The sequence below is a fragment of the Eublepharis macularius genome, chromosome 4 (assembly GCF_028583425.1).
Source record: "Eublepharis macularius isolate TG4126 chromosome 4, MPM_Emac_v1.0, whole genome shotgun sequence".
Classification (NCBI taxonomy): Eukaryota; Metazoa; Chordata; class Lepidosauria; order Squamata; family Eublepharidae; genus Eublepharis; species Eublepharis macularius.
The window spans coordinates 11445297-11470185 of NC_072793.1; the positions used below are offsets into that span (position 1 = coordinate 11445297).

The 24889-nt window shown below is 46.3% G+C and overlaps 1 protein-coding gene across 9 annotated transcripts in view; it reads left to right on the top strand.

The window, feature by feature from the left end:
* The window catches only part of SMARCC2 (SWI/SNF related, matrix associated, actin dependent regulator of chromatin subfamily c member 2), a 48018-nt gene extending 24292 nt beyond the window's left edge, over nucleotides 1-23726 (top strand). For 2 of the 9 annotated variants that reach the window (XM_054975837.1, XM_054975842.1), the window contains 19 exons: nucleotides 73-197; nucleotides 526-585; nucleotides 2077-2114; nucleotides 5890-6020; nucleotides 6109-6180; nucleotides 6430-6543; nucleotides 7257-7410; nucleotides 8056-8148; nucleotides 8716-8835; nucleotides 8918-8980; nucleotides 11740-11998; nucleotides 13142-13465; nucleotides 13951-14015; nucleotides 15287-15416; nucleotides 16236-16402; nucleotides 17005-17139; nucleotides 17527-17902; nucleotides 19598-19966; nucleotides 23238-23726. In XM_054975837.1, coding sequence (XP_054831812.1) covers nucleotides 73-197; nucleotides 526-585; nucleotides 2077-2114; nucleotides 5890-6020; nucleotides 6109-6180; nucleotides 6430-6543; nucleotides 7257-7410; nucleotides 8056-8148; nucleotides 8716-8835; nucleotides 8918-8980; nucleotides 11740-11998; nucleotides 13142-13465; nucleotides 13951-14015; nucleotides 15287-15416; nucleotides 16236-16402; nucleotides 17005-17139; nucleotides 17527-17902; nucleotides 19598-19966; nucleotides 23238-23314 — 2872 coding nt within the window. In that variant the 3' untranslated portion in view covers nucleotides 23315-23726. The remainder of the gene's footprint in view (nucleotides 1-72; nucleotides 198-525; nucleotides 586-2076; nucleotides 2115-5889; nucleotides 6021-6108; nucleotides 6181-6429; nucleotides 6544-7256; nucleotides 7411-8055; nucleotides 8149-8715; nucleotides 8836-8917; nucleotides 8981-11739; nucleotides 11999-13141; nucleotides 13466-13950; nucleotides 14016-15286; nucleotides 15417-16235; nucleotides 16403-17004; nucleotides 17140-17526; nucleotides 17903-19597; nucleotides 19967-23237) is intronic. The other 7 variants (XM_054975840.1, XM_054975838.1, XM_054975841.1 and 4 more) reach the window with 7 other exon arrangements.
* Nucleotides 23727-24889: the final 1163 nt, after the last annotated feature.

Genomic DNA, 24889 nt, shown 5'->3' on the forward strand with positions numbered 1-24889 from the left:
TGGTTTTTCTGCTTATTTGGGATCTCTGTGGGAAGGCTTATTGGACGGCTCCCCTTACCCCACCCTCTACAGGCCTTCCACTCCCTACACCAAATCCAAGCGTGGCCACCGGGAAGAGGAGCAAGAAGACCTCACAAAAGACATGGATGAGCCTTCCCCTGTCCCCAATGTCGAAGAAGTCACCCTACCAAAAACAGGTCAGGACCGCAGCTGCTGAATGCCATTTCCACAAGCGTTGTGTTTTGTATACCCCCTAGACTGGCAGGTGTAGGGCAGAAGGGAACTCGCAGGCATCTCTCCAGCACAATCGGTGCTTCCATTAATTGGTTCCCTTGTGTGTTAGTTTGGTAAATAGACCTGCTTTTCAGTATGGCTCTCTGCTACCCACAGTGAAGTAGGGGGGAAGCATAAATGTATTGGGGGAAGAGGTTGCTTCTAGCATATTCTGTGGGAGGGCAGATGGGAAGACCTTTTGAGATTTTTGTTCCCGTAAAGTACTCCTTCCTTGCTGTCTCTGTTTCATAGTGAACACCAAGAAAGACTCTGAATCTGCTCCTGTGAAGGGCGGCACTATGACTGATTTGGGTAAGGGGCCCTTTGCTTTTCGTGATTCTCTCTTCCTCTTGGAAGAGCAGTCTTGGACATACCTTATTCCCTTCCTCTGTTCAGAGAGCCTTACCTTATTTTTCTTACGATTAGCTACCCATTGGAAAATTTTGTCAGTTCTAACACACAATCTTGCAAGTCCATCTTGAAAATCACTTTACGTGAGTCCTGACACTGGCTCCTGATCCTGAAGGCTGCTTCACATGTGACGTTTTCCTTGCAAGGATCTACTGCTGTAGAGGAGATAACTACTTCTCTGCGCATCCCAATATGTAAACCAGGGAAAAAGACATTAGTGAAGTGGCCATCGTAGCAAGACAGCAGCAGGCACACTTCCCCCTTCCTCCACGTGCCGCCACCATACTGTTGGGGTGCTTCCACACTGGGTGCCCCACTACTGTATTGTCCCACCAAGCCCCAGGCTTTTGGCTGCAGGGCTTGGTGTGTTGGGGTACATGGCCATCCGTCCTGTGGTGATGAGGAAGGAGGGTGGTGAGAGGTGGACGCCCAGTGCTGAGGCAGCTTCTTGCAACGCCTAGTTCTGGCTATGAAACTAGTGGAACTGTGGATCTTGGTGGGGCACCTTCCCTCATGAGGCTTTGCCCCCAGATGGCTGGGGCTTACACAGCCCTGCACTGGCCACCTTCCTTCCATGCTTGCCTACTTACCTCTTGCATCACCCTCCCTAGTGGCACGTGAGCGAAGGCATGCTTGAGCGGAAGGCAGACAGGGCAGAGGCCTCAGTCCTGACCTGCACTTTGACCTCCTGCATCCTTAGGGACAAGCGAAGAAGCACAGCTGGCATGGAAGCATTTGCCTCTCTGGCGTGTGCTGGGTAGGGTGCCCACCTCCATGAGTGAACGGTTAGCTGACAGCAAGCTACCAGTTGGTGACCCCTGATCTATTTAGGGTGGTAGAGGAAATGCTTCCTTCTGCCACTTCCAGCTCCCAGAAGTCAGAGGTTTTATTTCTGTGTTATGTTTGTAACCTCATCTCAGTTCTGAGCTCAGGATGGGCTATAGTGCATTTGCCAGAGGTAGGTCTGACACAATTGCGTACGATCCCAGCAGTGAATACAAGGTTTGAGGAAATAACGGCAAACCAGTTGTAACAGCAGTAACAAACATTCTGAACCCTGTGACTCTAGTCTGCTAAGTCTTCCTTCAAAGGAGAAAGTCTTCCTCTAATAAATATATTCTGTGATAGAAATAGGCTTCCTCTGATGAAGCAAAGTCAGTCCTTGCTGAAAGAAGTCATATCTTTGTTGGAGGAAGACTTGCTGGAAGGGGCACCTGTATAAAAAAGGTGACCTGCTTCCATGTTTAGGGGCATGCATGTTTGACAGTCTCAGAAATGCCCAACTCAGCTTCTTTGTTCTTGCTGCCTTCTGTAAAATGGGTACAAAGAGGCTCTATGAATGGAGACTTCTTTCCTTGACTCGGGTTGCCTATGCCTTTTTCTGTTTTCCAGATGAACCGGAGGATGAGAGCATGGAGACTGCAGGGAAGGTGAGCCAAGCAGGCCTGTCACGCTCTAGCTGTTGCCTGTTTTCATGCTCTTAACTCAGTCAAGAGAATCGTCATAGTTTCTGTGCTAGGTCCGTTGTTCCCTCTACACTTACATCCTTGTTCTTCTTTTCTTGACTTCTCTTGTCCATTATTCTAGTGCTGAAAAGCATCTCTCGGAAAGCCTGCTTTTCCATCAGAGGAGGAAGGTATCGTTCTGTGGGTTGTGCTTCTGCCTTGCTCTGTGGGCGGGGCATATGAGAATTTCTTGCCAAGGGTTCCATTCTCTCCCAAGGAGGCACTCCATCCCCACCCCCAGGCCATGCCCTGTCTGCTCCATGCATGGATGAGCTTCCACAGCTCTCTCATCCCATTAAGGGATTTGCAGGACAAAATGTCAAAACATCTAAAGAAATCTGCATTGGATCCTCATGCCTCTTGCTCACTAGAAGCAGCAAGTGGAGCTAAAAAGGAAAAGTTGCCTTGGATGGAACACGCTAAGGCAGCAACTACAGTGGAGCTGCTGTGAGAGGACAGTGCAGCAGCCTCATCTTTCCTGGCTCCAAACAAGCCTCTGTGACTATTCGCAACAGCTCTCCTTCAGCGGCCTGCCTCCGCTCCCCTGCCAAAGCACTGGCAGAGGCGAAGAGCACACTACAGACATTCAGGGTGTTTACAACCTGAGGGCAGACTGGCCCAGGCAGTAGGGCCTGGACTCAGGGGAATGGGCGCTCAATCCTGGGATCTTCTTTTTTTTTAAGGAATACTTTTTATTTTATTAATAAGATTAAACGCCCAATTAAAAGGGCAGAGAGAGAGAAGAAGAAAAGTAAAGAAAATGAATACAGAGAAAAAGAACAAAGATTGAAAATAACGAAGAAAAATAATACGTGTTTCATTTTCCATTTTTCTCTACAACACCTATCATATTTTAACAAATATTACACTTTTAGTTTTAATATCCCCCAAATTTACTTTTTCAATACTGCCCCCCTTCTATTTATGTTGCCCAAATTTATCTTCTTAGAAATCAAAACCACAAACCATCAGTTCATTTTTCCTCGTCTCATGCAGAAAGTCAATAAGGGGTTTTCAGTTAACCATAAAGGTAGACAGTGTTTTATCTCTGATCAGGGCTGTAAGTTTATCCATCTCCGCTAACTCCATTATTTTCACAATCCATTCCTCGATTGAAGGAAATACCGTACTTTTCCATTTTTGCGCATATAACCCTAGCCGCCATGGTAATATATAGAAATAAGACACTATGTTTATTTTCCAACTGTTTATCCATTAGTCCCAACGAAAAGGCTTCTGGTTAAGTTGTATATTGGTTTTCAAAATTTTCTGTATCATCATATGAATTTGTGACAAAATTTTTTTTGCTTTAGGACAAGTCCACCAAAGATGATAAAATGTTCCTTCATATTGCTCACATTTCCAACTTTGTTTGACGTACCTTTACTCATTTTTGCTAATTTATAAGGAGGCATATACCACCGATACATAATTTAATAGAAATTTTCTTTAAGTGTGGAGCTCAAAGTGAATTTGAGCCCCTTTACTGACATATTTTCCCACTGGTCCATTTGTATATTATACCCCAAATTTTTAGCCCTTTTCACCATACAGTCTTTCACACATTCTTCTTCCATTTCAAATTTCAACAAAAGTGTGTACGTTTTAGAAATAATGTGTTCATCATTTGTACAAAGCTCTTTTTCAAACCCTGTCTTTTCATAATCAAAGCCCCCAATTTTTTTATATGATTTAAACCTTGCTAGACGTTGGGCAAAAAAACCCCATTGACATTTATAACCTTTAGCTATTAAATCTTCCCTTGTCTTCAATTTACAGTCTCCCAGTGAGAATTCTAGTAAGTCTCCGTAAGTCAGCCATCCCTCTTTAGTAGTCATTTCACATCTATAGAAAGATTCCTGTGTTGAAATCCAAAGCAGTGTCTTCTGTGATAATCTCAGTTTGTATTTATTCCAAATTCTCAAGATGGCTCTCCTAATATAATGATTTTTGAAGTCTACCTTTACTTGATCATACCACAAATAAGCATGCCATCCAAATCTCAGGTCATGACCATCCAATGTCAAGACTTCTCATTTCTCAGAAGCATCCATTCCTTCATCCACATAAGACATGTGGGCAGCATAATACACCTTCAAGTCCGGTAAACCTAGGCCGCCTCTCTCCTTCGCATATTGTAAAATTTTATACTTTATATTTAACTCTTGGTTTTTTCCCTTGCCGTATAAATATTGAAATATCCTTTTGCCGCTGTTTAAGTGATACATCTGAAGTTAACACAGGTATTGTCTGGAATAGGAATAACATTCCTATTCCAATCCTGGGGTCTTCTAAGCAGTGCCCAGGAGGAGAATGGGTGTTCCCTGCCTGGACCTCTTGGAATTCCTAATCGACAACGATCCTATCCAGATTCTTGTCCGAAGAGGCGGGTGCACTCTCTCATCCCCCTGGCCAACGGGACTCCTCTGTGTCTTTCCTCCAGCTGCAGTCCCAGTCAGAACACTCAGCAGGATATGGAGAGAGGCAGCAGAAATCATCGCCATTGCACCCCCTGGCCAAGGTGACCCTGATTCTCCAGCTTGTTAGCGATGGCACAGACCACCACCTTTGATCGTTCTGGTGACCCACAACGTTCTCTTACCAGACCCCCTGTTCCATCCCAACCAGGCTGGCTCCGCCTGTCCGCATGGAAATTGAAAGGAGATCCACCTTCCCTCATTCTTCCCTCATCCCAGCCATCCTAAGGAATATGACTTTTAGTGGCAAGTTAGACATTCGATGGGCTGTCCACATCTGTATTAAAAGAACATAACATAAACCTTCAGGTCTTCAGATGCTCTCTTTGTCTCTTTCTTTCCATGGGAAAGAAGGCATCTTTGTCAGCCATAGCCAGGTGGATCAAAGTGTGCATCTCTCCAACTTACAGCATATTTCAACACCCTTCCGAGTGCATCCGTTGCACTCCATAGGGCAGCCACTTGGGCATCAACCTCTACTTTTGTGAGGCATGTTTGCATCAGCTGGGGGGAACATTTGGCAGACGAGTCCTCCAAAAAGTAGTTCCTCAATCATTCCTCTCTCTTTTTCTCACCTGGGATAATAGAGCTTTTCAATATCCTGTACAAGGATACCTTCCTCTACTGACGGAGAATGCAACATTGGACTTACTGTGGGGGTCTCTTCTCATCAGTGGATTGCTGAGGAACTCCCCGGTTCAACATGGAGAATGTAGGGTATCATTGCTTTCTGTCTTTCAGTCTGGCAGTATCTCCAACTGCAGGCCTCCAAAGTAAAGTGAATGGCTTGCGATGGCTTGCCAGAGGTGGATCTATCTCCTCTGAAGTTTTCAACATATGAACTGGGGCAGGGGGGCCCTTGGGACAGTGCAAGCTGTTGCAAGAAATGTCCATACGCCCATGGAGCAAAGAGGTGGCACAACCTACACAGAGTTACAGTCCAGTTCAGTTATGAGATGAAAGCCTCACCTTAAGTTCAATGTTTGGTTCACCACTAGTAATGCCTTGACATTCTCTTAGATAACAACCATTTTTCCTTGATTCCTCCTTTGTCTCTTAACATTTGGCCTTTGCAAAAACCCTTCTGAGTTTTATGTGAACCAGGCTTGTGAGCTCTTAAGATGAATGAAAAATGCCATCAAACATTCTTAAAAGGAGAGTGAGGAGCATCCGTCGTAAGAAAGGTACACGTGTCACCTACTCAGGAGGCTTCTGGTTTTCAGGATGAAGAAGAGAACAATGCTGGCAACAAAGGAGAGCAGACAAAGAACCCCGACCTTCATGAAGATAATGTGACAGAACAGACCCATCACATTATCATCCCCAGTTACGCAGCCTGGTTCGACTATAACAGGTGCTGTGATAGGGAGTGGGGGGGGGCTCCCTCTCAGTGCCTCCCTCTTTCTGGCCTGCAGTGATATTTCTTTATGCTTCCTCCACAGTGTTCATGCCATTGAGCGAAGAGCCCTCCCAGAATTTTTCAACGGCAAGAACAAGTCCAAGACTCCAGAAATGTAAGACCACTCTCCTTCGGAATAATGACATGCAGACCAGGATAGCCCTTCAGTTTCTGACCTCCAGTTAGCTGGAGAGCCGAAGGCAGCCCTGTCCTTATTTTGTTGCATCTTACCTGATTAGAGAAGATGTGAGCTGGCTTTTGGGATACTGGTCGTGTGACTTGATACAGTGGAAAGACTCTGCGAACAAAGGGGGTTAAAGATGATGGTTCTGAATGTTTCCTTTTTTCACCCATGCTGCTCTAGCTACTTGGCATACCGCAATTTCATGATTGACACGTACCGGCTCAATCCACAGGAGTATCTAACCTCAACTGCCTGCCGCCGGAATCTGGCCGGAGATGTCTGTGCCATCATGAGGTGTGTGTTGAAATACAGAATAGCCAGCCTCCCAAAAAGGTTATACTAGAACGTCTGTGAGACAACCCCACATCTTGGCTGCTTTGTGAAAGTGGGAATAAAGAAAGGATCCGAAATAATCCCTCCTTCATCTGGATGGAAATGCCTCTCTGAGCTGGGAAATGCCTGAATGTTAGTGGATTAATTAATTAGGAATTGAAGCATTTTTTTCCATTTAAAAAACATACTTCCTCAAAAACAGAAAGTTAATTGTGTGCAGCAGTTCCTTGCTTGCACTAAGAGAGTTATGTGAATAGGTAAAAAAAAGATGTCTACTACTGACCACGCTGCTGCTTTGAGTTTGTGTGTTCCTGCCCCTAGTCTGAGTGTGTGATCTGTCTGTTTTTGGAGCAGAGACTGTCTACTGCACTCTGTTCTTACACAGCACTTAATGCAACATTTTTTTTTTTGCTTCTTAACTGCCACTGCAGCCATCTTATTTAATAGCAAAACAAATCTACATGTGGTAGTAGGGCTGATTGAAATTAGCCCGGATGTTTTTTTATTAAAGAAACAAAAATCATGAATTGTGAATATCCTTTTATATTCTTTATAGGATTGTTCAGCATACCGTTCAGTTTCCTTTGTCTTTAGTTATGAATGCAGCACTTGATGGTCTTAAAACTAAGAACAGGATCCTGAGCTCAGGGTTCAACTCTTCCCTTCTGTGGCAGGGTCCATGCCTTCCTGGAGCAGTGGGGACTCATAAATTACCAAGTGGATGCTGAGAGCCGGCCGACTCCAATGGGACCACCACCCACATCTCATTTCCATGTTCTGGCTGACACTCCTTCAGGGCTGGTGCCGCTGCAGCCTAAGACACCCCAGGTAGGGCTGGTGGAGAATATAACTGCTTACCAAATAGGAGAATCAAGTTATTTTTTTTAAGTATTGCACACTAAATTGTTCTTCTGAAGACGTTGGGCCAGGAAGATCTATGGATTTATAACCACATTAGGTTTTATTTACAGCAAGGTGTCTCTCTCTCAGCATTATGGGTGGCCCAGGAGAAGCTTATTCTGCCAGTTTGAGTTGGAGGCAGAACTAGGCAGGTGCTGCTGGGAAGGGGGAGCCTCTTCAGGAAGTGGGGTTGTAAAACTGCCAGCACTCCAGAAGGGAGCTGAGAGGTTGAGGCTGCATAACTGCTGGGTTTCTAGCTTGGCTAGCCCCATTTCGAGAGCGGGAGCTCAGTCCAAGCCCTGTTGTTTTGAAGCAGGCAGAACCAGAATTTAGGAGGTTTCTCCCTCTGCAAGAGGCTGAGCATGAATTCACTTGCATTGCCCTGCCTCCAAAGCAGGCACTTTGGAGTAACCTCCATTCAGCTAAAGAGAATCAATCGTCGTGGCAAGCATAGCGTTGCATTAAGCAGAAACGCCTCCACGTCAACAAGAGCAAATGTCCATAAAACGTTGACTCTTTCCAAGTGGGGTGTTGAGCGTCACCCTTTAGGGGTTCTCCCTGTTTCTCCTTTAGGGCCGTCAGAGTGACAGCGACACCAAGACTGGTCGGAAGAGTAAGGAGATCGAAGACCTCGTCACAGAGACAGTGAAAGGGAAACCTGAAATGGTAGGGGAAGGGGGAGCCTCTTCAGGGAGTGGGGCTGTAAAACTGCCAGCACTCCTCAGAAGGGAGCTGAGAGGTTGGGGCTGCATAACCTCCTCTCCTCGGCTTTGGAGAAGTGTGAACTTCAGCGCACACAAAGGCTATGCTAGTGAGTTCTTCCGTGAGAATAAGAGGGGAACTGTCGTATCTCCTCATTTAAGGGCATGTTAGATGCCATTGGCAGTTATTTCCCCATTGGCTGCTTAATGCTATGAAGTTTTATTGGTAGAAGAATGAGGAAGGAAAGTCTTGCCAAGATACAGGCGGATATCTTTCATAGAAAGTTCAGGTATTTCTAAGGATTGGCTCATATTCCTGTCTTGGGTGTTTGTTCTGGTTATCATCGTAAGCACAAGACTGTTCCCAAGCATATTCTAGTCTTCTCTGTGAATTGGTCACAAATAAGAATCAGAATGGGAAGTGTTTTATCTGAAACTCACTAGCAGGGAGCTTTCTAGCCATGCCTAAGCAGTTTGGGTTGTGGGCTTTGTTGCTGACTCCTCCTGGCTCTCTCCCCTGCCGCTTTCACAGCAGACCACAGCTTCCCAGCAGATGTTGAACTTCCCTGACAAGAGCAAGGAGAAGCCCCCAGACATGCAAAACTTTGGTCTGCGTACTGACATGTACACCAAGAAGAATGTCCCCTCCAAGGTAGAGGGGCAGGAAGAGGGCGGGTTTGCTCAGATGCTTTCCCAGGGAGGGGTGGGATCTAATCCCTGGTTTTCTTTCACAGAGCAAAGCTGCGGCCAGCGCAACCCGTGAGTGGACAGAGCAGGAGACGCTGCTGCTGCTGGAGGTGAGCAGAGAGAAAAGCTTTTGCTTAAACGATAGATTATGGCTTGGCTTCTCAGAATTGCTTGTAACACTTTTTATTGCTGAACTCTTTGTTTCTGATTTCAGCAGCTAACACATATTTCCAGTAGGAAAAAGCTAAGAGCCGGTGCAAAAAAGACATTTTTTATTTATCTGTTGATCGGTTGGTTCTCTGAAGCCCTCACACTGAGTATTCCCGCATGCTGACAGTTCTTTTTCAGACTAGAGTAATACGTTGTTTGGTCCAAGAGCGGCACCTTTCCAGCACCGTTCAGCAAGTTAGATGCCCCTTTCAGGAGATTTCAGAGGTGCTGAAGTGCCATGGTTGTCATTGAGAAAGCTCTCTTAATACCGGTATGAAAAAGCATCTAGAATGACTTCTTTTTATTTTGATGGGGATGTTGAGGCCTTATGCAGACATCCCACTTTGACTGCACTTCGTCTTCTTTAACCATGCATTATGTTATGTCTGAGTACCCAAACTGTGGTGTGAAATCATGTTTTGTGTTAACCATGCTTCAGCATCACACCTTCAACATTACACATTCACCAAGGTTAAGTCACAGTTCTCACTTCTTTGTGGACAACCAGGTTTTGCTGGTGTTTCCCTGCACATGCCCTCTGAGGACAGGATTATGCTTTGCGAGCAAAACCGTGCTTGGGATTGTAACCAGGTGGGAACAAACCTTGGTAAAACATTATGTCTGCACCAAGTCGGATTACTCAAAGGGCAGTTGTCCTAGATAACCTTTCCTCTTTTTTGCTTGGATTTTCTATCAGCATCTAATTCATACTCATTAGATTTCCAAGTATCTCAGGAAGTTCGTTTCTCCATTTTCCTATCACTTTTGTTTTTGCTTCTCCAAGCTGAGAGGATAAGCTAAAAATGCCTAATATCTAAACCTAAATTTTGCCAGTTAAAAGAAGATTAGAATGGAAAGGCTGGTGGGTTGTCATTTGAAACCTGACCACCTTTCCACAGAAGGCAGTATCCAAAGTTAGAAGAAGGAAAAGTCTTCAGGGGTACAGACACATCCCCCCCCTCCGCCCCCCCACCCCCGCACCACTTGTTGGGTTTCCCTGTAACAAAATGTGTGTCTCATTAAGGCTTTCTAACTGTCCAGTGTCAAGATTTATATCCCAACTCTGAGCAGCTCCAAGGCCTTAGATACTGAGACCTAAAAACCGGGATCTCTCTGTTGGCGAGCCTGGCAGTTAGCACAGATAATCTATATGGGTTCTCTTTGCTGTATTCTCCCCTTCAAGGCACACAGAGACTTCTCTTAGAGTTTAATGTTTATTTTTTATTGAAGTAAATGCTAATTTTTTAATAAAGCAAGATATCAAAATATAAAGGGTTTTAATATAGAACTAATAGAAATGGAACAAATAGAAGCATCAAGGATTTACTCTCCTGACATCTCTCAGTTAAATCTAAGATTGATTCAGAATCATATTTGCTATGAAATGCATTGAATTTTCAATAAGCACACAGACAAGTATAATTTTCTCACCTACATCTTCATGAGATCTTTTTCATCAAGTCCCTAACTCCTTACCTGAGTGTCATCTTTTCTGTCGATTGATACATGATACCTGCTGGTAATATGATTGGTTTTAGATCTAGCTGATAATTCAGATTTTTAATCATGTGACATTCTGCCTAGCCAAAAGTGATGTTATGTCCAGCTGCAAGATAAGCTATATAAATAATTAGAAAGTGACGGGAAAAGCTAAGTGAGCAGATCATCGTTGGTCCATTCTAACAACTAGAGAACCATTTATCTACTACTAGTCACTACTTTTAACTGGTTGTCAGAGATGAAAAGAAATTAAACCGAAAGAGTTTTCGGCTAAACATGAGGAAGAATTTCCTGATCAAGTGGATCCTCAGTGGAATAGGTTTCCTTGCGGGGTGGCAGGCTGTCCTTTGGGGGTTTTAAAGAGGCTAGGTGGCCGTCTGACAGCAACGCTTCGTATGAATTAGGCAGATGGTGAGAGGGAGGGCAGGAAGGGATGAGCCGGTACTAGACTCTAGAGCATGGGCGACGAGGGGGTGGGAGCTGAATTTCCTGCATTTTGCAGGGGGATGGACTAGATGACCCTTGGGGGGTTCCTTCCAGCTCTGTGTTTCTAAAAACTGGAGCTGTAAATGGTACCATTTAGTTTCAGCTCTGGAAGGTGCTGCTTCTTGCCAGTGCCTGTTTGTTCTAGACTCCTTCGTCATTTACCTGTCCAGCTCTTCCCCATCCTCCGAAAAAAAAAAAAAGATCTCAGCCAGCAGCAATGCTGCTAGATCAGATCGCTATTCTTCATAGGATGGAAGGTAAGTGTAAAGCCCAGAACAGGGGCAAAAGGTCACCCAGATGGATTAGCGGGTGCTACCTGCGGTGATTTGCCTGGCCCCCAGCACCAGGCTATAATAGAAATGTGTCATGACTGTTCAAGTTGTTTTCCCCACAGCTCTTTCTGATCACAAGCTGAGTTTTAAGAGATCATACGCTTGTAAGTTCAGAATTCACTTTAAACCATCCTGATTAAGAGAAATTATAGCTGGAACGTGAAAAATAAAAATCTGATTCAGATGTTGGGAAAAAATCAGGTATTTTTAAAGAACAAATAACAGAAGAGAACAAATAATCAATTTTTATCTAACCTAGGTACTGCTGATTAGCTGTCGCGGATCTTTGTCTTTCAACATCCATATCCAATCCATTTCTCCAATCCATTTCTTCTCTTTAGGCCTTGGAGATGTACAAGGATGACTGGAACAAGGTTTCTGAGCATGTTGGCAGCCGCACCCAAGACGAGTGCATCCTACACTTCCTGCGTCTCCCCATTGAGGACCCTTACCTGGAGGACTCGGAGGCGTCTCTGGGGCCCCTTGCCTACCAGCCCATCCCCTTCAGCCAGTCAGGCAACCCTGTCATGAGCACAGTGGCTTTCCTGGCGTCTGTCGTGGACCCTCGTGTGGCATCTGCGGCTGCCAAGTCGGCCCTAGGTAATGAACCTCCTTGCCTGAGCATTGTTGCAGCTCACGCACGTCTCCCCCAATGAGCAAGGCCAAAACCTCAAGCAGAACACATTATGCAAATAGGGCAGTTTATTCCACTTCCTAGACTATTATTTTCACAGAATTTGATGTGGTGGTGAGGTTGGCTTGGCAAGAACTTGTGGGAGGAAGGACATAGGGAGTGGTTGGGCTTGTAGAAGGGTCACAGCATGGATGCAGGACACAACACTGCTGTCCCACAGATTACTGGAAATGCTGTCCATCTCATGTCTATTCAGTGTGCTGCCCACATGTTACCAAGTTTTTCTCTACATCCATATGGACTAGGAACTTGGGCGTTATTTAAAACGAAAGCGGAGGATCTCAGGATGCCGAATTCTGGGCCTGTATCCTGGGAACCAGTAAGGAGATTTCCTGTTATGAATGATGCTTTTGCACAGACTGAAAGTAGAGTGGACTCCTACCTCCATTTTTTTGTTTTAGCTTCATTTGTGTCATGGATCTGTATCAAATACGCTGCACTCTGAAGCCCAACTACTACATCTCAAGTGCCCTGCTTCCTGCCCCCCCCCCATCTCCAGGCCCTGTTTCCTCTTGTAAGGAAAGTAAGGCTGCCTCTCCCAAATTCTAATCTCCCAGGATATGTATATGCTTCAATGGATCTTTGGTCAATCAGACATTGCTTGCAGCGTGTGCCTGTATGTGCTCGTGAGTAGTATATTACTTAAAATCGTAACCTGTGAAGTAGCCAGTGCATCTGATGGTGGAGCTACATGATTCTCACAAATGGTGAAAGCCCTGACTCTTGGAAGGTGTGTTATGGTAGGTGCTTGGAATCTGGATAGCTGCTAGAGCAGATCCTTGCACTGAAGTGGAAGATCCAGTTCCATTGCTGCTGTGTCACAAGCAGTCCCTTGCCTATACTGCGACTTTGCATTGTCATCTGCGAACCTTTTCTGCGTCGGCCACTTTTTAGAAAGTAGGAGAGGTGCCATCACACTTCCTGTTGGGTTGCCCCAGCTCCTGCACCATTCTACTCTGTTCCACCTTTCTCCCTAGATCCACACTGCCCATATTATTTCTCAGCTGGTGCTCCAAAGCAGACTTTTCAGCTTACTGTGTCTTCTGCAGAGGAATTCTCCAAGATGAAGGAAGAGGTGCCTACAGCCTTGGTTGAAGCTCACGTTCGCAAGGTGGAGGAAGCCGCCAAGGTGACAGGCAAGGCAGACCCGGCATTTGGGCTGGAGAGCAGCGGAATTGCAGGGACCACATCCGATGAGCTGGAGAGAATAGGTGAGGGGGGCGAGCGGGGCGCCTTCCGCGCTTCCACCCGTGAAGCGCCCTCGTTGGACCTCGCCCAGTGTGCGGTGGGGACTAAGAAGGGTGCCGAGACGCAAGAGACCAGAGCCGGCCTGGCTTCCGGCCTGGAGCTCACACTCAATCGCCTGGCACAGGGTAAGGGGCTTCCCACCATCACTCCATCTAACCCCTCCACCTCCTACCCATTGGACTGGGCCAGCCAAAGCTTGGGATTTGCGGGCAGGGCTCTTCTCCAGGAGGATCAGAGAGCTGGAGAGCAGGATCGTAAACCGTGTTTCTCAGGGGACATCTAATTTCAAGCTGGGACGGGGGGGGGGGAGATTGGGATTTGGATCTTTTCTTTGATAAAGGGGTTCCGGTCCTGATCCTGCCTCAGATCAGGGAACAAAGAGCAAGTTGGTTGGCCCTTAGTGTAGAGGGTCCCTCAGCTCTTGGCCTTTGTAAAGGCCTCGGGGACAGCATTCCATACGTTTCTGGACTCCCTGGTTCCATTCAGAGCATTCCTTCCCACTCCCATTCATTATTTCAACTTTTTAAAAGTAGGGTGTGGGTGGGACTCTTACTTACAGGCAGTAATACTGGCATCTTTTGTCCTCTCTTTCCCCCCACTGCTCACTCAGAAGAGAGCTGCACAGATGAGAACCGAGCAGAGCCCCAGCCTTCAGAGGAGAAGAAAGAGGTGAAGGTGCGGGCGGGCATGGCCTACAGCCAGATATATGAGAGGCAAAAATGGATCTGGGGCGTGGTATAACAGGCATATTTGAAGAGGTGGTAAAAGGAGGGTCTGGCTCATAAAAATCCCATCCAATGTGATTGCAGTGCCAGTTTGCAACTTTTTCTAACTTTCTAAAGAAAGGCACTGTGTCACTGTAACAGAATGCTTATCCGTGTCTCATTAAGGCTTCTAACTGCTCAGGCTAAAGATTTTATCTTAAATCCTGAGCAATTTAAGATCTTGAAGTGATACCTGAAAACAGCTTTTAGAAAAACTGGTGGGCAGTACAAAATAATTTGTCAGGTTTTTCTTGTGATACTCTCTCCACCAAGACACAGAGACTCCTCTCAAGAGTTTAATAATTTCTTTTATTAAAATAAACTCTAGTTTTCTAATAAAGCAAGATATCATAATATAACTGCTTATTAAGATAAAACCTACAAATATGGAACAGATAAAGGCAACAAGAATTAAGTCTCCTAACATTTCTCAATGAAATCTAAGTTTAAATTAATCAGATTTACAATGAAATGCTTTGAAGTTCCCATAAAACACATTACAAAAGTAAGTTTCTCACCTAGATCTTCATGAGATTTCTTTTTAGCCAAAACCCTGATCTATTTGGGTTAGCACTATCATATGTTATCTTGTGCAGAAATCAAAGATCTTTTTCATGTGATAACAATTACGATTGGTTTGAGATTTAATTAATTATTCGTATTTTCAATCATGTGACATTCTGCCTAGCCAAAAGGTGACCCCGTGTCCAGCTGCAAGACAATTTATATAAATCGGTAAAGATGACAAGAAAAGTTAAGTGAGCAAATCATCATTGGTCCATTTTACAATTAGAGAACATTTCTCTGATACTATTCACTATTTTTAATTGGCTGTCAAAGATGAAGGAGCATCTGTGTAGTTATACAACATGCTAGGGGGAAAAAAATTCCGTAAAGTTCATACAGAGTTCTCTAGAATACATTTGTATTACTGAGTATAACGTGCTGTAATCCGTATTTCCATAAAATCACCCACCTGGCAACAATCCCTTATCTCAAAGTCCTTTGCGTATTAAGCTTCTGATGCAGTATTCCAAGGTTTTCTATCAGTTCGGGGGCTTTTCTTACTGGTGTTTTTGTATCGTGTGCCTAAGTTCCAAGCTTCAGCTGTTGGTCATGATTTGGGAAGGAATAGAAATGTTTTAGAGCAGCTGTTGGCATCAAGGCCTTCTTTCAATGCAGGAGCCAAGAGAAGGATCCCTGGAGGAGGAAGTGAAAGAGAAACTTGGAGAAGTGCCTAGGAAAGAGGAGGACAAAAACAAAGAGGCTGATGGAGAGAAGGAAATGGACAAGAACGATGGGGATGCCTTGGGTGAGCAGCACCGTCCAGGACACGGCAAGGCTTGTGCCAGAGCTCCTTAAGCAGGGACCCGAACTAATTTAGGAAACGGAGGCGGTCTGTCATAAAGTCTCAGCGGTTATATTTTGTCTTCAGTGCTGTACAGTAACCCTCTTAACTTCCTAGAGGACCAGGAACCTAACATGGTGGGGGTGGACTAGGAAACCAGGGGTCTGTAATCGTTACAGTGTCACTTGTGTGCCTGGATGTGAAAGCCCTGGGAACAGACGGCAAGCTGGCAGGGTAACATGGTCGTTTTGGTTTTCACAACAGCAGTACTGAGAAGTACAGTCACGGACCTCCTGCAACCATCCTGCCTCTGAAGATTGTATCCAGCAAATTACAGCCAGTGCAGCCTGGGTTTCCCTTCCTCCAGTCCCATTTCACTTTGAACGATGATGCTTTTAGCTGTGAGGCCCATGTGGACCAAAAGGCACAGAGACGGGGTCTGGTACTGCAGTTACGAGGGGGAGCTGGGTGAAAGCTCCCGCTCCTCCGCTCGTGAAGCACCATTGGTAGACGAGGAAGGAGTGGTCATTCCACCCAGTTTCTCTTCCTCCCCCAGCCTCCTGGCTTTTTCTCCTGGTTCACATGGGTCCTGTAACTCTAGGCATCTTTTTCCTGGGGAGCAAAAGTTTTGTGCAGGGAAAAATCCATGCTGCCAGCCCCTCCTGCGGGCAGTGAATTGGATACGGCCCAGTGAGGAACTCCGGTGTTCTGCCCCTCCCCTCGCCGTCCTGATTCCAAGAAGTCGTTGCACAGAGTTCCAGTAACGTGTTTTCCGCTCCGCAGCTGATGGAGACAAGGAGAAAGAGGCCAAGGATGGCCAGGAAGAGGGGCCCAAGGACCTTGCTGAGATTGAGGGTGAACGGAAAGCCAAGGTGGAGAGGGACATCGGTGAAGGTAACCTCTCCACCGCGGCAGCCGCTGCTCTGGCTGCTGCTGCAGTAAAGGCAAAGGTGAGCGGCCAAGGAAATGGTTGGGTGGTGTGGAGTTTGCAAGCCAGGCTGGCGCTTGGGGCTCTCGCATTGGATCCGCCGTGCGTGAGCCTCCGTCCCGGAGAAACGGGGACGGGGAGGAGTGGATTGCAGGAGTCACGGGAGGGCCTGGTGAAAGGGAGCAAGGGTTGAAAAAGCCTTCAAGCCAAACCTCAGCCGTGAGCTTCCTCACGACTCCGACAGCCCTCCATCTGCACTACGAATACTGCTGCCTGACAAGGTTCTGGTAATGCATTACTGGGATAGGAAATGCTTTGCACACACCGCTGTTTTTACATGAATGCTGTTTGTTTTTGTATGCTGATTCAGTGGGGCTGGGTCACAATTTCCATGTATCCATGCACCCTCATTTCTAGATCACGCCTGTAAAGTAAGCCATCCTTATCCTAAACAGGTTTTGGCAGTTTCGGGCATCTGAAGATGTAGGAGCTGACCGTGTCTTAGGCGGGTGTCTTTGCTCCAACTTCTCTGCCGAGAGACCTTTCCGTCTTTGGGGGGTTCTGGAGGGCATGACGTTGCTTGGCCCTGGCTGTATCCTTGTTTTCTTTCCCTCCCCTTTGCAGCACTTGGCAGCAGTGGAGGAGCGTAAGATCAAGTCCCTGGTGGCCTTGCTAGTGGAGACACAGATGAAGAAGCTTGAGATCAAGTTGAGGCACTTTGAGGAGCTGGAGACCATCATGGATCGGGAGCGCGAGGCAGTAAGTGCAGACTTGTCCCCTCTAAGTCAGCCCCGTTTACTCCACCCAAGGCGAGTGTTCTGGGGGGGGGGGGTGCGTGGCTGGTTGTCATGAGAACATTGGTTCAAATTCGGGGGCCCCACGAGGCGGTGGTTAGTTTTGCAGTCTTAATGTCTGACAGCCACAAGTTCTCTTACTTGTGGTCAGGAGGAGAGGGTCTGAAGGCACACCCAGCAGTTGGGTGGCTTGTCTGCTGCCTGGAGCAGAATTTGCCTGAGAACTTTGTGTTTACGGAGCGTTAAAAGTGCTAATGACATAAGAATTTGGGGAGAAAGGAAATTGGGGGGAGAAGGAAGAAGGGATTTGGTGGACGCTGGCTTGAGTAACCCTTTGCTAACTTCTCTGTAGCTAGAGTACCAGAGACAGCAGCTTCTGGCTGACCGGCAGGCCTTCCACATGGAGCAGCTTAAATACGCTGAGATGCGTGCGCGCCAGCAACATTTCCAGCAAATGCACCAGCAGCAGCAGCAGCAGCAGCCGCCCCCTTCCCTCTCTGCTGGCTCTCAGCCCCTCCCATCCTCGGGGGCTCCCCTGGCACCAGCTGCACACTCCATGCCCATCTCCCAAACACCTGTGCCAGCTGCCACCTCCGTAGGCCAGCCCAGCGGCCTGGCTCAGACAGAACAGATTGGACAGCCTGTGACAGTCCAGTCACAGCCAGCGGGAGCTGGAGCACCACAGATAGGGCCTGGACAAATTGGACCACCTTCTGCAGGTTCTCATGGTAAGCAACTGTTTGTATGTTTCATTGAAGAGAGAATGAGAGAAGGCCCTACGGTTCAGGGGTTTATTTCCCACTTTTCCTTGTTGCTTAAAGCAGTTCACCGTAGAAACAGGTTAAAAAGCAACTGGAAATCTGACATACTAGAACATGAACGTCGTTAAAACCAAATCAGGAAAGCCTGCCTGGACAACACAGCCGTACGTTGCCATCCGAACTGCACGAGATGCCAGTCGAGCACGTGGCTTTATGTAGGTTTAATCCCTGGCACAGCCAGTTAAATCATCTCAGGCTGCCGGGCTGTGAGAGAGGTGACGAGGCCTTGGTGTACTTCTGGGCTGTGTAGACTAATGTCCTGACTTGATCTAAGGCGTCTCATGTGATTTAAAACTGAAACTCTGGAATAAGTATTAGGGAAAATCTAACAGAGCAAACTGTTTCCAGAGGCTGTGGAATTTACTTTGCTAAAAACTTCCAGGCAGCTGGAATGGCAACTCTGGAAATGCTTCTGGTATATGGAATGAGGAGTTGCCCTAAAGTTGTCCAGTTGGGATCTTTTCAGTGGCGAGATTCTCAGTAGACTTACATGGGCCCTGTGTGACAGCCACAGTGGATCCCCCCCCCCTCCATCATAAAACGTACCACAAGTCCTTCCCAGATTACTTGCCTGAATGAAAACTCTTTGAGAAAGGCTGTGGAAGGCCACTGCTTGAGTGTGCCCAGAATTTTCCCCACTCCGTATTTCCAGCTCCCCAGCCAGGGGTGCCTTACGCTCTTGCACGTCTCGTCCCACCATCATCTTCTGTATGTCTCCTGGCAGCAGAGGAGCAAAGCAAAAGAGCCTGGAGGGGAGTTCCTTTCCCACAACTCCCTCTGGGCTCCAAAACAGGGACGGCATTCCCAGCTTTGGGTTTAAATGTTTTGTTCATTTACTTATTAGTAATATTTTACTATAACTGTTTTAAAAACTCTAGATGTGACCATCACAACCAACATCCTAAAAATGTTCACTGCTGCTGCCTTATGGCTTGTTCTAACATGGTTGCAGTTCGGATGGGACAAGAGTTCACTGGCTAAAAAGCCTCTAACTGAGACTGGTGATGTTTCAGTGCTTGTACAAACCAGTTGCTCTATTCTGTTGGGTAGAGCAGGAGACTTAGATCAGGAGAATGTGGGTTAAGGATGGTGCTTCGGGAGGCCTTCAGCACCTCAGGGTCTTTTGCAGAGATTTTGCTTTGAAATATCCAGTGTTGTAAGGCTGGGTTGATTGATTTGATTTAGTTTACTTTATTTATGTTATTTTATAGTCCGCCTTTCTCACTGAGACTCAAAGCGGATTACCCAATGTAAATCAATGCAGTCAATAGGTTGACTCATCTAATAAGCAGTATAATAGAGTAGGAATTGTAGAAATTTGAAACATTATTGCCTGAACAAAGCTTAAGTAATGAACATGACATGTTAAACAGTTCAGTGACGTCAGTCGAAACACGGTGCATTTTCCTGGGGAGTGGAGAGGGGGATCAGTCTGATGTCTCTAACAAGCTGAAGTGTGGTACGTGTTTGTCTGATCACATGTGTTAGGAGTTCAGCCTAGCAGGATTTTCAGAGATGCTTATCAGTAAATTTAAGCCTTTGCTTGCCTACACAACTGTCATGCTCAATTAGCTCTTTCTTTCTGTCTCTCTTTCTCTGAAGCCCAGCCACCGTTCCCTAGCCAGCAGCCATCGTCCCAGATTCTCCCTGGGACAGTCCCAGCAACCGTTCACCCTGCCATGGCTGGTAATATCCCCTCCGCTCTGCCTTTTGGAATGCCTGCCTCCATCCCATTTAGCATGGCTAGTAATGTAACAGACTCCATCGGCATTAACTTCCCTGCTAACATGCCCATCCATCCAGTGCATGGTAACCTTGCGTGCAGCATGGCTAATCCGCCCATCATCAACGTCTCTAGCACCCTGCACCCTACTGCTGCCCCGCCGCCCCTCAGCTCCGCGGCTGCCCAGAGCCCAGCTATCGTGGCGGCCATGCAGGGCAGCCTCCTTCCAAATGCTGGTCTTGGATCAGGTGAGAATTGGCCCAGAGGTGAGGGTGGGGTGGCAGTGGGGGGAGGGAGACGTGGTTTTGCGCTAGGAAGTCTAGGATGCTGTATGAGATCGTTGGGTTTGCAGGTGCCTTCATAACACACTGGAGTGCCTTCCCCGTCCGTATTTTCATGGCAGTGGCAAAACAAACACACCCCACTTCAGACGTAATGCTGTTCAAGCATGTTTTCTGACTTGGTGATTATGCCATACAAGAAAATGTATGAAGTGGCTTTTGTTGCACACCCATGTGAAAAACCAGACAAAGTTAAGCCAATGTACGCACAATTAGGTTCTGAGTTAATAAAGTGAATAAACAGTTCCAGCATGTATACATTCTTAGCCCCACCACTCGGAACTGGGGATGTTCCACATAGAAAGAGGGGGAACAACTATTCCTTAGGAAGGAAGGGAAGCCAGTTCGTAGGAGATTACAATGCCGTGAACCCATTTAGTGTTCCTTTCACATTTAAAAATACTCTGAACTAAAGAAGAACTGAATTCTACAGCTTTGGTCCACTTGTGGTGGAGCCTCATAGAAATGAAACAGGCCCGTCCCACTGGCATGCAGCTCTCTCTGCTGGAGGCAGGCTCTGCTGTGAGTCGCGCGGAGCTGTAGGAGCCAGTCCATAGTCTGCAGTTTTCTTTTAGTAGTGGAACGCGATTATTCCTCTCATTCCTGCATCCTACTGTGGATGCAAATGAGACGGAACTCTGTGTGTGTGTATAAATATATATTTATAATTATTGTCCCAACATTAAAATTTGAGACCCAGTTTGGTGTAGTAGTTAAGAGTGGCAGGACTCTAATCTGGAGAGCCGGGTTTGATTCCTCACTCCTCCGCTTGAAGCCAGCTGGGTGACCTTGGGTCAGTCACAGCTTCTAGGAGCTCTCTCAGCTCCACTCACCTCACAGGGTGATTATTGTTGTGGGGATAATAACGGCATACTTTGTAAACTGCTCTGAGTGGGCGTTAAGTTGTCTGGAAGCGTGGTATATAAATCAAATATTATTATTTCCCCTTCCACATGCAACTGCCTTATAGTGAATCAGACCCTTGGTCCATCAAGGGTCTGTATTGTCTACTAGCTTTCCAGGGTTTTAAATAGAGGCCTCTTACATCATCTGCTTAAAGTACCTGATCCTTACAACTGGAGAAGCCAGGGATTGCCCAGGGACCTTCTGTGTGCCACCATTGAGCCACAGCCCCTCTTCACCCTGTCCCCTTCAGCATGCTTTACCAATCTGCTTCACCAGCCCCGTCCCCCTTCCACCCACTCCACTGCCCCACCTCTGCCTCCAGTCCCTAGCCACCTCACCCTGCTCCTTCCTCTTAACCCCACAACTCAGGCCCACAGGATGGGCTCACCAAACTGCTGGCAAGCAAGCAAGCTGCCCAACGATGCGTGGCTGAGGCCCACCCACACATCCCAGTGCTACCCAGCAGAGGCTGGCTGTGCTGACCAGGAAGTGCTACAAGTCCCACCTGGAGCTCAGCTCCTCCTGGCAGCTTGCAAGCCCCCCCCCCCCCCCGAGCCCAGATCTGCCTGGCCTAAGAGGAGCTCCATGTGCTCTCCAGTGATAGGCAGCTCCCTCCAGAGCTCCAGTCTATCCATCTCAAAAGCCAGGTGGGGGGAAATCTCCCAAGTCCCCTCAGGAGCCCAGGTCTACTCTCCTCCAAGGCAGCATTGTCATTCACTGGAAGTTTGAGAGAGATTAAATACATCTCTCTGGGATTTGGGGGGCACTCTTTCTATCCCAGCAGCAAATATTTTGAAGACAGTGAACACGCCCTGGGTCCACAATGCATTTTTATTGCAAAAGCCAGAGCCGTCTGAAGTGCAGTCCCCACTACAATTTTGTAAAGCAACAGAGCGCTTTAAAAAGTTTTCTCATTTTGCAACACTGTGTTTAGTCATTTAAAACAGGATTGCATCCGAATGTTTGTGCAGTTCAGGAGTTTCTCCATAGAATTGGAAGAAAATTGTTCTCCTGGGGCAGGATGGATAAAATTAGGCTTTTAAATTTTGAAATTTTGTGTTTTCCATTTCACCAGGATCTAGTGAAGGGAAATATCTTGGACTGTTAATAAGAGGGTAGAAAGAAAAGAACAAGGAAATATAGGGAAAGATGTGCACCTTTACAAAAATCTGTCCTGCCTTTGATCTCCTCCCAAGAGAAACTGCCTACATTTTCAGCGTGTCAGGGACCAGTCCGTTTTTGCTTATATGGCGTTCTTAAGGCACCCTTGGGAGGGACCAAGGGTAAGAAAGGCCTCTTTTTTAAGAAGTTGCAGTCCTGAGATTTGCAGTGCAATTGCAGCATTTTGTATTCATAAATAACAGGCTTAGCTGGGTTTATGAAGATAATTTTGTCATGTAAGATTTTGGAACTTTTTTCTTCCAAAGCATCAGATAGGACTTGTGGGAAACGGGGTTTTGCATGGCTGGTGCTATACCTCCTGTATAGTGTTTTTAGCATGGCTTGGTTTTGTTTAATCACTTTTGCTAGATACCATGTTTGAATCTTACTATTTCTTAACTTTTCCTTAGTATTCTACTGCACATATTTTGAGCCAGTCAATTACAAATACTAGATTGTAGGTTCTCTCTCAGACACACAGAGATCCCTCACTAGATTTTAATACACTCAGCTGGAGGATGGTACTAGAACGTACAGTTGAACGGCAGAACTGAAACCTCAACATTTCTCTAGTAGGAAGGCAAAGCGGGGGCTATTTCACAGATAAATGGTGAATCCCTTTCTTCTCTTAACAGGCAACAAGGAAAACTAAAAAACAGCAAAGGAGCAGCTTGGTGTGGTGTTAACCTGCTATGTACACTTTTAGGAGCTGAGATTGGCAAATAATACAGTGTCTTTAGGGTAACGAGTTAAGAGAAAATGCTTCCCACTTCGGAATAGGATCTAAACCCTGTTCTAAAATGAATCTCTGGTAAGGGGTGGTGTCAGGCATGTGACCAGACAGGAATGCCTTGGTAGCCCTTGGGAGAGGGAATCCTGCTGTTCAGTCTTCCCTTTACTAAGGGCACTGAAGTTCACATTCTCTTCTGTTAGAGTTAGGGTTACTTGCCAGTTGTATGGATCAGGTACTTGCAGCAAAAGAGACTTCACTGATGGTTTGCATTTGTTCATCATGCCAAGGAAAGAGTTACAGCCGTCTGCCAGACCAGCATCCTCCATGTACCATTCAAGCCTGTGCTATCCGTATCTTTATCTCCCCCCCCCCCTGCAGATCAAGGACCTTCGCTGCAGCCAGACCCCATCGCTCCCAGCCCCAGCACGGCCACGCCAGTCCCACCCCCACAGTGAGACGCTATGAGCTGCTCTTGTTCCAGAGGCCGCCTTGACCTCCCTTGACTACGTGGAAGGACAGAACCCCCAAATCGTGTTAAACATGGATTCTGGTTGGGTGGGTTTTGAAAAATCTTCAAAACAGTGCGCCAAGGAGGAGAAGGATCTGGCTCGGTTGACTCCCCTTCCCCTGCGTCTCTCTGTCCCAGCCCTTGTGCCCAACGCTTTTTTTGTATTCAGTCGAACCAAGACTTTTTATTTAAAGGTGTTTCTAATTGGTGAGGGAGGGGGGAAGACTCTATCTTCAAACAGCCACTGCTATTTATAGAGGGCTTTGATTTTAAACCTGGTTGAAAAGGGAGTTTAACTCCCCCTTGTATGTGTCTGTCTTGCTTTTTTTTAAAAACAATTAAAAATTACAACAAACGTTTACATTTCTTTAGTGTTTTGGGTGGGGGTGTAGAAGTATTCTTCAATGGTCTTCTAGTCTAAAAACACAGGCTGAAGCTTATACACAGGAGCATTCATAGATGCTTTCTCATCTAGATATCAATTTCTCTAGGAATGGCAGCAGCTATGGTAGATTTGGGATGTTGGTCAAGCTTAACAGGAATGAATTGGTAGCAGTGGCTTTGTTGCTGTTTTTAGGGGAAACTTGGCTGTCCTTATTGAGTGGCCCAGTGCCCAAGAACCCCACAATTTTGCAAGCCAGTGCACTGACCAGTAATTGTTTGGCAGTTGAATCTGGAATGTTTTCCTTTTCCCTCTTCCGCATAACACCACTCAATCCCACCTCCTTTCAGACACACATGCAACAGTACAATTGCCTTTATTTGGTGCCACTACTTCTGTGCCAGGCATTCTCCCATATTAGGTTCCTAATACATGCCTGATGTGTGTGGAGTGGCGGGAGGGGAGGGTTCCTCTCTGTTCCTATTAGTGGAGGTGAAGCCAAGCTTGACAGGCATGAGTTTTTTTTAAAGCTAGACTTCTTCCCTATATTCCTGCTTAACTAAAACCAATCTGCTCCAAGGAATAACCTGGTAAAGTTACAAACACTTCCAAAAATGGTTATCTGGGCTTTGGCATTATTTCTTGGTAGAGGGAGAGGATCAGGTACTATTTTTGCCCCCAAAGAGCTCAAAGTTCTTTTTACAGAAACTGAAATTAACCCATTCCCTCCCTCTACGCTTCTGAATAAGTACTTTCCCATCTGATCTAAGATGCCGGTCTGGAGCTCTGAGAATTTGTCACCGAAAAGGTGTATACAACTTAGAACCTCTGTAGATCCCTTTTGTGGTAGCTTCAAGTAATACACAATCTGCAATAGTTTGCTTTCGTAAGTTAAAAGCCCTGCTCCAGGGAAAGAACAAACACTCATTTGAAAGTCAAAACTACACTTAATACACTGGCTGCAGTTGCATGTCAGCACACTCTCTAGTTCAGGCCATTGCATGTGCTTTCACTGTCGGAAACAATTTCTCACCAAAGCTGTTTTCACATTGGAACACCACCATTGCTCAGGAAATGTTAGTTTCCAACCAACCTTGTCAATGTTTCTGCCAGCTATTTTAATCCCAGGATCTCATCAAG